We start from the raw sequence: 12,801 nt of genomic DNA, 5'->3' as shown, positions 1-12,801 counted from the left end.
TTTTTCGGTCTGTGTTCGTATATTTTCGTAAGTCCCACCCACTTATCTGTAATTGGTCTGAAGCGTGAGTGGGTCCCACCCATAGCCCCCACCTTGGGAAAATGAGGAATGAGTGTCTGTAGTCTTTCACACTCAATAGAGATACAGGATTTCCTTCTTTCAATGACGCAAAATGACGATTTTTACATCATTGAAAGAAGGAAGTGCCTCACTGAAATCAGTATTTCTCCCCTCTCAGGGGAAACTGAAGGAATGGTGCACGACCATTAAAAAACATGACTGGGGTTCTAACGGTACAAAGCTTAATGCAAATGGGTGAAGTTTCCCTTTAACTCAGAGTCAACCTACTCAGAGTCGATTGAACTAACTCAGATCAGCTTTTCTGTAACCGAAAACTCAGAGTTTACTATCTCAGAGTAAATCAACTCAGAGTTCAAGTTTAAACTCAGAGTTGGTTGAACCTCCTTATTGAAACGGGCCCCAGCAGTTAGGTTTTATTTACAACACTGTTTCAGAACAATCCAGCCCAAATGTTCGATTGTGTGCTGCATATTTTACTAGGGCTGCCTAACGATTAGTCGCGACTAATCGTTTGCAGAATAAAAGTTTTTGTTTACATAATATATGAGGGTGTACTGTTTATAATAATTATGTATAAATAAATACATACACATGAATGTATAATTTAAAGAAAAAATGTATTTATATAATAAATATTTATATATTATATATAATATAAATTATATATAAATACAAAATTGGATATAAACAAGGAAATATTTCTTAAATATATACATGCATGTGTGTTTTTATTTATACATAATTAATATACACAGTACACCCACATATATTATGTAAACAAAAACTTTTATTCTGCAAACGATTAGTCACGACTAATCGTTAGGCAGCCCTATATTTTACAAAAGGACTACTTTTTAAACATGGGGGGAGTACACCGCTGGATGTACACAAAGGCTTCGTCTAAAAAGTGGAGCAATTCCAACTTTGCAACTACATTCTGGTTCTGCTGACTGACATCCTGTAAGTAGCCGATGTTTTCATATTTAAAAAAATTCCTACTGACGATTCAAACATTAGTTTTTAGCAGTGCAGATGAGCGCTTGTTTGTCGTTTCTACAATCACAAATGCAGACATGGTTTTATGTTTTAGTATCCTTTACCTTACCTGTTACCTTATCTGTTATGTTCTGCTCACATCGCGCTGGTAAAGTTAATCAATTAGCTTAGCCATCTGTGTTTTCTGAGTCAGATTCAGGCTCGTATTAATAAGGTAGTAAAGACGATAGTATCTCCTGGCTTTCACTATTGCTTTGGGAGCTCATCTTTCAAAACATGGTATGGAACGTCACATTTCCGTTTACATAATTGAGGATATTCGGCCAATCACAGTGCATTGGATATCTGGCCAATTGCTTCACACCGCGCTTTTTCAGAACGATGAGCAAAGTTTTAAGTTTTGTACAAAACGACCTGTTACAGATGGGCGGGACTTTGAGGTGCTAAAAAAATGTACGGTATGTAGAAAATATTGTTTTTTAACACTTTGCATTAAACCAAATACACAAAGTAATGTGCTTTGTGTTTGCTACGTCAGAATTTATTCAGCAGATGCGTTTCAATCTCCCATTATTCGCCTAAGTCAAAAACCACCTCAAGCGAGTGTAAAAACTTTTTTTGCAAATCAAGGGACTTTTATTCAAAATTTGACATTTTCATCACTGATGCGGGACTTTAAAATGTGCAAAATGTGATGGAAACCAAGGTAATAAAGTTATTCTGAGAAATTGTTTTCTATCTTATATTAATACTCATGTACAAAAAATACAATACAGTACATTAATCTAACTGAAAATATTTCCCTAGCAGCCTCCCTTTTCCACATAAAATAAAATTTATTTTATTAATTATTTTTATTTTTCCCAGCTTGTTTCTGTAATGTCATAGATTGTTAATAGCAACATCCAAAAAGCATCCTACCCAAATTCAGAATCTAACACAACATTAAAGCTAAGATGGACTACAACTAAACTATCAAACTACAAACGTATACATCACTGTATAAACTATATCCTCACATCAGGCTACAAATTACACATTTCCCCAACAATAAAGCCTGAAGTATAAATTACACCCTACAAACTCTGATAAGATAGCTCAAGTCATCATACAATGCAGTAATTACAGAGGTCTGAAAGGTTAAATCACTACACTACAGTCTTTAAGTACAATGACATTACAAGTGTTAGAGATCCACGTGGTTCCTATAAGGTGAAATGTATTTTTTTTTTCTGTTAAAATACTTTTTCGTAATAATGTCGTGACTATTAAACTGATTCTTTTTCTCTTTTTTGTTACCACCACTGACATCATTCATTACTCACAACAATATGTACAATATCCACTAGGGCTGCGCAATAAATCATATGTGATAGTCATGTGTATCTTGTTAGTAAAGCCAGTTCCTTGATTAGTAGTAAATCGCCATCACCTGCATTCAGATGGAGCGGCATTTACTACACAAAACCTTATTTCACTGACAATCGGGGATGCTTAACGATTAATCTATAGCAGAATAAAAGTTTTTGTTTACATCATAAATGTGTGTAAACTGTGTATAATAATTATGTATATATAAATATGCACACATGCATGTTAAATTTTAAGATTTTTTAAATATATATATTAAGTATTTATATTTATATATACTAGTCAACATTTGAAGTGGATCAAAAACATTCATCAAAGTTGTCCTTAGACAAGAATGGGTACTGGGTATTGGTTTTAAGACAACTTTTAGGAATGGTTTTGATCCACTTCAAATGTTGACTAGTGTATAATATAAATTATACATAAATATACAAATGTATATAAACATGTAAACATTTCTTTAATATATACATGCATGTGTGTGCATTTTTTTATACAAAGTTATTATACACAGTTCATACACATATATGAAGTAAACAAAAACTTTTATTCTGCTATAGATTAATCGCGATTAATTGTTAAGCATCCCTAATGCGATATGGCATGGCTTGTAGGGGAACTACGGCTTTGTACAAATCACATGCGATTTATCGTGCAACCCTAATATTAGCATACATTACAGTTTTTTCTAAGAACACTAATAGGAGCCTATCTTACAAGATCATTTGTTATTAACGTAACAAGATGTACAGTATTTACACCAAACAAAATATTGCATTTTTCCTTCATCTCACCTTGTACACCTGTCCATATGTTCCATTGCCCACGACCTCCACCAGCTCAAAGATACCTGCTGGGTCCTGGCAAAGAGAAATCATCTGTATTATTACAAAAATAATTCAATCGTGTAACCCTAACAACAGTATAAGAGTTGTAAGAGCTGGATTTGGTTTAAGATAATATTGTAAGATGCAAAAAATGTAATCCTTTGAGTAAGGCATATTATCACTTGCATCGTAAAGATTTTTTGGCTGTACTTTATCTTAATTGGTATATTTTTATTCTAAACATTTCACAAAAAGATAAAATTATTTGGGAAGCAAAATTGCATAACCCATTGCTCCAGAGAAAGTATTTCTTGTTCAATTGCAAGTTTTTCTTTTTTTTTAAGCAGAAATCTAACAAAATCTGGTGAGGTTTGAGCCTGAAAAATACTTTGCAAATGTTGTAAATAAAACTTAATTTAATATAAAACGCATAGTCTTAAAAGTCTTGTACACAAATCTTCTACACAAGTAAGTACACTTATCTTGTTTTAGGAATGTTTAGATTGTGAAAAACACTATAAAGAAATGATTATGTGCAGTGTTGAAACATCATCACATCTCTATTTAGCATAGCTGTCCTATTCTCTCACATCAAAATCATACAGATTGAAATCAATGCTTTCGAAAGGAAACATCTCATCTTTATTTAATTTTTTTCTCTCACACGAGTTACTCTAATGGCACACACCACAATGACAGGACCATTAACTTCTATTGTGAACTTGTGTAATGTTTTTCCAATCTAGTGGTTAAAAAAAAGAGAATTAATTAACCTATTATAAAGCTGCTATGATGCGTTATGCAGATTATATGTATGGCTTCAGCTGGGGAATGCAGCCAGAAACAAGAATGAGTAGAGGGTTAAAACCAGCCAGTGCAGCTCACGCAGACACAAACACACTGTGATTCAATATGGCCTCAGTACAGCTCTGTGGGTGGACAGGGCGAACGTTCTTCCCAGCTCACACATATACACATACACACCATGATCATCTCTCTCTCATCTGCCTCCAATAACTGCAATCTTGTTTAATCTCTTCCTCGCTCTCTCTCTCTCTCTCAAAGAGATTTGGAGTGCTAAACTGTAATGTGAAACCATCAGTAAGATGCCGAAAAGAAAACGAGAGCAAACACACTCTCACATAATTAATTTTAAAGTTTTAAATCATAAAACAACATGACTAATGTGAGAACACATTTTTTGTTCATCTAAAAATTGCATGTGCCCCTTTAGAAACTGCAAAATTGTTCATCTAAGTGGGCAATCATCAAAACTAACGGCAGTAAATTATGGACTACCACAAGGGTCTGTTTTAGGGCCTTTGCTATTCTGAATATACATGCATGCTGCCCTTTGGCAAAATTATTAGAAATCACGAAATTAGTTTCCATTGTTATGCACAGATAAGCAGTTATGCATTTCATAAAAAACGATTGAAATATGTAAAATATCCAAATTGGCAGAGTGCGTTCAAGACAATAAAATGAATGACCTGTAATTTCCTTCTTTTAAATTTACATAATACAGAAATACTACTTATCGGACCGAAGACCTGTAAGCAAAATGTAAACAGACAGATGTACTGTCACCTCAGCCAACACAGTTAAAAACTGGTGCTTTATACTAGACAGCAATCTGCCCTACAGTTTGAGTCACTTATAACACTCGTAAAGAGTTTGAAGAACAGCTATATAAAAATGCTTATGGGCATTTCCTTGAGCTGCATGTGTAAATGTTATGATACTTCTTCTGTTATTCTTCTGCATATTGAGTTTCTGCACGAGAGCACCTTTTGGCTTTTGGATGTAGTGGGGTGGTTCTTGCGAAATTAGACTTATGAGGTGTTATGAAACATTTTGATAAAATAAGTAAATGCTATCAAAATAAGAAGCATGCAGTTACAAACATCTCTTCACGTACGTGACCATGACTGGATTTGGGTTCTTTGACATGGAAATATTTATAATTAAAAAATCTAAAAAATGAAAAGTTTCAGTGCATGTTATATACTATAAACATTTACAGTAAAGAAACATGGTTGGTGATCATTGGTAAATGTACAGACAATAATAAGGAATATCAAGGTGCCCAAGACCAATTTTCTCATCCTCCTCAACAGTTTTCAATCATTGTTTACGCCTTCAATGAACTAACTTTTTTTTTTTTAATTGTTGGAAGGGACATAATTGACTGTGACACTCAAGATGGCTACCAGGTAAGCAGTTCTTATTTTTTTCGCTCCAGATAAAAGTTAAAATTTTGTTTTTCATAGTACCTAGACAACTTTTTAGTTCTCATTACCGAAACATGAGTTTGTAAATGCATATGTTTAATTTAATATCATGTTGCGGTAATGATAATTTTTGATAATGATAATCTAAAAATATGTAAAGAATTCTGTAGGAAATATTTTTTAAATCCTCTAAAAATAATGGTTATAGTAAGTTCAGACCTTAATCTTATATGTGCATAAAAAATTGGCTTCAAGGTTTTTTTTAAAAAATTCTGATGCTGGACACCTTCTAATTCTGGATTTTGTTAGAATCACCCAGTGGCATTTCACCGTAATTTTCAATTTTCCAAAATTGCACGATTAACTGTCCCAGCCCTAATCTGTCCTTTGAAAATAAAATTTCATAAGTCACAAAAACAGCCTCTATCATTCTCGGAAACACTGTCGAGCTGCAGAACATGACATGTAGACCGAATTATTGTAAATGCACTTTTAGGTGGCTGCCCTGCATCCTCACTAAACAAACTGCAACAGATCCTGCAGAACTGCAGCTACTAGAGTTCTTACAGGTATTTTATTCTTTCAATTCCTGCATCATTATTACACTAGTTACAAATTTAATTCTGTATCATTTACAAAACATTGCTACTTACAAAACCTTAAATGGTTTAGCTACCGCTTATTTAACAGATATTCTATCTGAACTCCTATGGCGCTTTTCCATTGCATAGTAAACCACGGTTTGGTTTGCGTCAGCTTACTTTTGGGAGCTTTTCCACTGGGTCCAGTATGTAGTACCCAATACTTTTTTTAGTACCACCTCGGTCGGGGTTCCAAGCGAACCGAGCCGATACCAAAACGTGAGGCGAAAACACTGTAGATCACTGATTGGTCTGAGAGAATCATCACTATGAGCGTCATCCCTATTAGTGATGCATGGGTCAATGTATAAACAACCCGCACCCGACAAACGTTTTCAACTAACCCGCCAGCAACACGGACCGCAAAAAAAATGTAAAAAAAATATTGTAAACGACCCGCTCCCTAGCCCGCATTTTTTAAAAGTAGTAATTTTTTTAAATGGTTAATTGGCATCTTTATTTCAAAAGACCCAACCGACCGCGACCCGAATATCATTAATATTTTTGGATGACTCGTAACCGCAAGCACCTGCTCATTCCGGTTCAACCCGTGCATCACTGATCGCTATGTAAAAGATTAGCTTTACCCTCATGCTAGCTTGCACTGTCTCGAGTAAACCTGTTGTCATCTGTGCTTTGCTGTAAGTTCCCAAAAGCCCTTTTAGCGATGAAAAACATCCACAGGTTGTGAATCAGGAACACCATAACAGTTTTTTTCCAGGCTTGCAGTTTGTGGCGGCACATTCTGGACGTGCATGTCTGCATATACGCTTAAATGCAATTAAATGAGGCTTAGTGGAGCACGTCGACCGATGCCACGGGTGTTTGTACAGAAACTGTTATGTGAAACAGAGGTAGTGATAAACGTGACCATTTGTGGTGGTCAATTTTAAGTTTGTAGCGGACTGAGAAATAAATAAATGTATGGGAATGTACAACGACGCTCTCAGATGATGTCACAGCAGTAGGCAGCGCAAATATAACGACACGCCTATAATCCATCCCACTCTGAACTACTAAACTCAATGGAAAAGCTAACCAAGCCAAAGTGAGGTAAGCTGACCCGACATGACCCAAACCAAACCGTGGGATACTATGCAATGGAAAGCGCCACTTGTACTGTATGTTTGAGTTTATGTACATTCTCTGTTTCTGTCTCTTCTGTAAAGTAGCTTTGCAACAGTGTAAACTGTGAAAAAACGCCATATAAATAAAGTTGAATTTAATTGAATAGAATATATAATGTTCTCATAACATCCAGGCTGAGTACAAAGATCTCGCAGGATAATAACATCATCGACAAGCTGGCAGATACAGAGTGGTCTACATAAATTGGTCTATACACCAGAGACCATCAGTTTTCTTATTGAGAGAGAGAGAGAGAGAGAGAGACAGACAGAGAAATGGAGATGATAGGTAAGATGACTGGAGAATAAATAAATTAATAAGGTGATAAACAGATTATATGTCTGTCCCTACAGATAAACATAAGCAAAGTGAAAAAGGAAGAACAGAGGGAAGAACGTTTTTAAAATGTTAGTCAGGCATTTTCACTATGAAATAAAGCAAAAAAGAGAGAAATTAAAAAGAAAGATGAGAAACCGAGACATAAGCAAGCTTAAAAATTTAAAATATGGGCTACATCTTAAAATGTGTGTGCATGTCAGTGTAGGTCTGACGAGTGACAGAACAAAACTTTATGTCTGGATATTCCCTGCATAGTCACCAAAAAAATCCCACATGAACTGAACTGTAACCTACTGAATCTGATACATCAACACATGCAAGAATAAACTTACTTAACAATACTTAACATTTACATATTCATGTAAACAGACAAATTAGATCAACAAAAATGGCAAGTCTACTAATCATGCCTTTCTTTTGAAATTGTAATGCAAATACAAAACTTGTTTTCGGCTTTTCTTTATGATGAATACTTTTATGATTTTTTTACTATACTGTGCAATTTAACATCTTAAGTGATTTTCCTTTTGTCTTCTGTTGTTTGATTAACATAATGGCACAAAGATAAGCAGATTGCTCAAGGGTATACTGCCACTTTAAGACCGGATAAGCATGGATTCATGTACTGTTTGCGTTCACTTTAACACACAACTCTGACTATTTCATGATAATACTTGCAAAGACTGTGGTTTTTCGAGATACTTTGGGGTGTATCGTATTTTCCGGACTATAAGTCGCACTTTTTCATAGTTTGGCTGGTCCTGCGACTTATAATCAGGTGCGACTTATATGTCAAAATTAACATGAACAATATAAAACATTACCGTATACAGCCACCAGAGGGCATTATATGCTGCTCCTGTAGCGTACCCCTGAAATGAACTGAAAACAACTGAAAACTAAAAAACTGTTAACTGAAACATTAACTTGAAGACTACTGAGAAAGACTTAACACAAACAAAATGACCCCAAAAAGAAAATCCTATTCTGCAGATTACAAACTGCAGTAAGTAAAACATGCAGCTGAAAAAAATTTTTCTAAATAAATGCGACTTATAGTTCAGTGCGACTTATACGTATGTTTTTTTCCTCTTCATGACGCATTTTTTGACTGATGCGACTTTACTCCGAAGCGACTTACAGTCCGAAAAAATACGGTATGTGTCCTGACAAGTGCATGGATGCTGTGTTTGCGTGCTTTTTGAAACACGCATCTCCGTATGAGTGTGTGTGTGTCTTTGCGCACAGAAAACGGCTCACTTTAACATCTTGCACTCAAAAGTTTAAAATGGCTTGCCTGTTAACATTTGTAAGGCAAATGATAAACTTTCTATAGTTATTTATTTATGATTGACGCGTATATGTCTGAGCGAATATTATTAAAGAGATCATTATCATTTATGCGGGATTTCTTCTAATTTTATTTTGTGTCTCTTCTGACTGGGTGGGCCAGCCGTCAATCTGAGTGGCCCTTGCCACTGCTATAACGTATAACGTTAAAGCAACACTATGTAGTTTTTTTACCTTTAAATAATGTCTCTAAAATTATTTCAGTGATAGAACTTTTAACTGGACAAATTGTACTGTTGCTGCAACCTGAGCAGCCTCCTAGCTGCTACAAGCACACTCTGAAAGTGGCGGTGGAGGGTAGGAAACACAGCCCCGCCCCTCCCCCTGCCTGCAGAGGAGTGTCTGATACCAGGCACTGTTGCGCTTTTCAACCACATGGGGGAGCTGTAAGTCATTTTTACATGGAAACTACATAATGTTGCTTTAAAATAAGAGTATTGTCTAATTCTGAGTAAACAGTAAACAGTAGCTATTGAGTTTTTGCTAATGTATTTTTAGTGTAAAACACCTTTAATTCAACCGAAGGTTGGACTAAACAGTCAGGTGATATCCTTTACAATTATCTGACAAGAGTCAAAGTCATCAGAGCCAAAGGTAAGTCCATCATACTCAGACTACTGTTATCAATATTTAAGCATTACTAGATCAATTTTCATCATTAACGTGTAACCTCATGAAGTGGCTACCAATAAACTACTTGCTTCTTATCTCAACGTACAGCTGGCCTAAGTTTAACAGCCGAAATTCTGATCAGACAATGACGATCTTTTATTACATCAGTAAAGCATAACAGAATGTCTGGAGTCATCTCTAATCAGTATTGTTTACACAATTGCTTGGTTAAATAAGTGCATCATTTTGGTTTGAAGTTGCAATGGCATTAGCCTATTGGATTTACATAAGCAACCCACTTAATGGTTACTATTGTAATTACTGTATATAATAGAAACATCTCTACAAAACAGATGGATTTGCATACTAATAAATAACTTCGCCCATTTTTTGTGTTATCTAGATATACAAAAACTGAAACTGAGATGGTCACAGGTGAAGCGTAGAGCAGAGCTGTTGTTGTCGTGTTCAAACACAATGAAGTAACAAACTTCCTCGATTGTGTAAGATTCTAGCTAGAGGGTCAAATGTAAAGCTGCCCTCTTCTGATAGTCTAAAAATGTTTTGCTCCACTAAACATGTATAACAGTGTGTGAGAGACACTCATACATTCGTGTTTGTGGAAGTGGGTGTTACATAGGACAGCTATCAAACAATGTGCTCAAGTGAATCATCATGTTCCCGCTCTACCTCTATCCTTAGGGGAATATAACACGGAGACTCTGGAGAGACGTGCCCAATAACCCACTGTACCACAAACAAGAGAACGAAGGTTATGGGAAGCGCAGTACAATACATTCCTGGCTTAATCACAACTGTTTATCAACATAAGTGATCTAAGTGCATAAATGTGTCAAGTTGTGGTAGGGGACATAGCTTGATGCCACAAACAATAATGAATGTGTGTTATTTGTGTGTGTGCGTGACCTTATCTATATGCAGGAAGGCACCTTAATGGTAAGAGTAATTAGCTTTAGAACACTGGATTAGCCACCTGCTAACATAGCACTAAGTTATGAATAGATTAGCCTTCTGTTCACATATTAACTACATGGACTAACACGGTTAGCTCCTCAGCTAAAATATGATGTCATCTAGTCAATAGGAAATACAAAATCATCATTAAATGAGTTAATATGGTATTACAGCTAATTATTATTAAATCAAGCTAGATTAAAAACCCTATTACATAGGCATATACTGTATGTTATCACAGTAAATGATTGTTATCTAAAAGGAAAGTTGCAATAGTATTAAGGCTGGGTATTTCCCATATAACAAGGGAGCTATTCTAACATTACAGTGAGTGAACGAGTATTTGGTGTCAACAATTGTTTACAAGCTAGGCCCTCCCAAACCACAGCTGTGTATGTCATAGGGAGAGATCGTTTCTTATATTATACATTACATAGGACATATAAACACTCAAAATCAAGATTGTTATCTTACACAACGAGGCCTAAGAGCTATCAAACCACTGTCCAGATACACACCTTTCTAAAGCTTTAAGTTTGCTAAGAACAGCCCTTAATCGTTTCATTTTCCCCTTTCGCATATATTCAAAACACATAACATTGACAGTGATTACATTTTGAGGGATTTCTTTCTTTGTGAAGGACTCTGGCAGGTGCAGGCAGGTGAATAAACAGCAAACACACGAGAACTCACCCGCAGGGCGGCCAGGTCGATGTCATCCAGACTCCGCGTAGGTGCGTTTTCTGACATTTTTACAGCAGTTTCCCAAGGCAGCGACGATTAAAAATGCGTACTCCAAATCGCCAGCTTCGATATTGTGATTGATTTTCCACAATGTTTATTTTACGGTTCATAAAAACTTCTGAGTTTCCTGGAGAAACATTTGGCTTGTGCCCGTCGCCGCCAGTTTAACCGAGTGCGAAAACAGCTGCAGGATTTCTGCCCATAAAATATTTTTAGCGGACAACAAGAGGGTCTTCAGTGCAAAGTGATCTTGTTCTTCAGACGAACGTTAGCAGGAGATGATCGAGAGCCTGGACGGCATTTATAGATGATAAATACTTGCGATTCACCCTATAATCCTAAAGATTGCATGGCAACATTTACACAAGCCCGAAGCGCTGCTCGGATCCGATCAGATGTGCCACTCTGCGCTCTCTCTCTACACTCATACTGGCAGTACTGCGTAAACTAAGCCAAACCTACAACTGTCAAAATATAAGATTTATAGATTCACATGCAGTATAATCCGAAATATTTTAATTAAAAGCTACAACTTTAGATAGGACGCCTGGGTCCAAAACAGCTGCGCTCGTGATATCCGCGTCAATCTGCCACAACCGTCATGTTCGGCGCAACCCACGCACACGCCTTAAACAGGATTTCTAACTGGATTTCGATGTCAGCAGTCGCCTAAACAACTGGCCCCAGTTTTCCAAAACGCGTATCAGATTGAAATACGCGACACCGTTGTCAAAATCAAGAAGTGTTTACGTCGAATAATATTCCGCCCGCCTGGAAAACTTTCATTCCCTCCTGCCGTCAGTCAGCGGCGCCTCCCGGTTGTGCGCAAAACCTCCGCCGATTTGTTGGAGAGAAGAAGAGGGGGAAGAACGGGAAATCATAAACAGTCCCTTGTTTTCACTCAGAGCGGGCCTGCGATGGTCACGATTCACAAATATTACGTTTCACATATTCTCTAACGAGGCGCCTTGGGACTTTAAGAAAATCAACTTTGTCCGTTTTGTGTAATGTCTTATGTTTTGCTTTTTTTAGATTCAACTTCTCTCTCTCCACAGTGTCTTGGTATGATCCTATTCCTACTTCTGTGTTCGGGCTATGACGTCCCCCACTGCAAACACACAGCACTATTTTCCAAGCGTTTTCTTTTTTTCTCCTCCCATACTTCTCACTCTAGTCTTCCTGTACTGTGGAAGAAGCGCTACGGTGCTACAGCAGGGACAAACTACCTGAGTGAGTTGGAATAGAGACAGGTGGTGCAAGGATAAAGCTACCTTCGCTGTACAACAGAAGCTGCCGTACAGATTTATTTCACCACAAAAATCATAAACGCGTATTGGCAGAAGTGAATATATTGAAATTATTCATCTTAACAAAACTTTCACAAAGATAAAAGCGCTATAAAGGCCGATGTTACTTTAGAAGATGTTTGAAGACATGTACGTGCCTTTATGTTGCGCGCGAGCGCACGCGCGCACACACACACACACACACTTTTACGTTGTA

The 12,801-nt window shown here is 36.6% G+C and overlaps 1 protein-coding gene across 5 annotated transcripts in view; it reads right to left on the bottom strand.

Moving 5' to 3' along the window:
- mink1 (misshapen-like kinase 1) overlaps window positions 1-12,479 on the bottom strand; it is a 67,687-nt gene extending 55,208 nt beyond the window's left edge. For 2 of the 5 annotated variants that reach the window (XM_073861145.1, XM_073861147.1), the window contains exons 1-2: window positions 11,248-12,479; window positions 3,243-3,308 (exon numbers count right to left, since the gene is read on the bottom strand). In XM_073861145.1, coding sequence (XP_073717246.1) covers window positions 3,243-3,308; window positions 11,248-11,304 — 123 coding nt within the window. In that variant the 5' untranslated portion in view covers window positions 11,305-12,479. The remainder of the gene's footprint in view (window positions 1-3,242; window positions 3,309-11,247) is intronic. The other 3 variants (XM_073861146.1, XM_073861148.1, XM_073861144.1) reach the window with 2 other exon arrangements.
- Window positions 12,480-12,801: the final 322 nt, after the last annotated feature.

The sequence above is a fragment of the Misgurnus anguillicaudatus genome, chromosome 22 (genome assembly GCF_027580225.2).
Source record: "Misgurnus anguillicaudatus chromosome 22, ASM2758022v2, whole genome shotgun sequence".
In the NCBI taxonomy this organism is placed as follows: Eukaryota; Metazoa; Chordata; class Actinopteri; order Cypriniformes; family Cobitidae; genus Misgurnus; species Misgurnus anguillicaudatus.
This window is presented reverse-complemented; position numbering and strand designations above follow the sequence as displayed.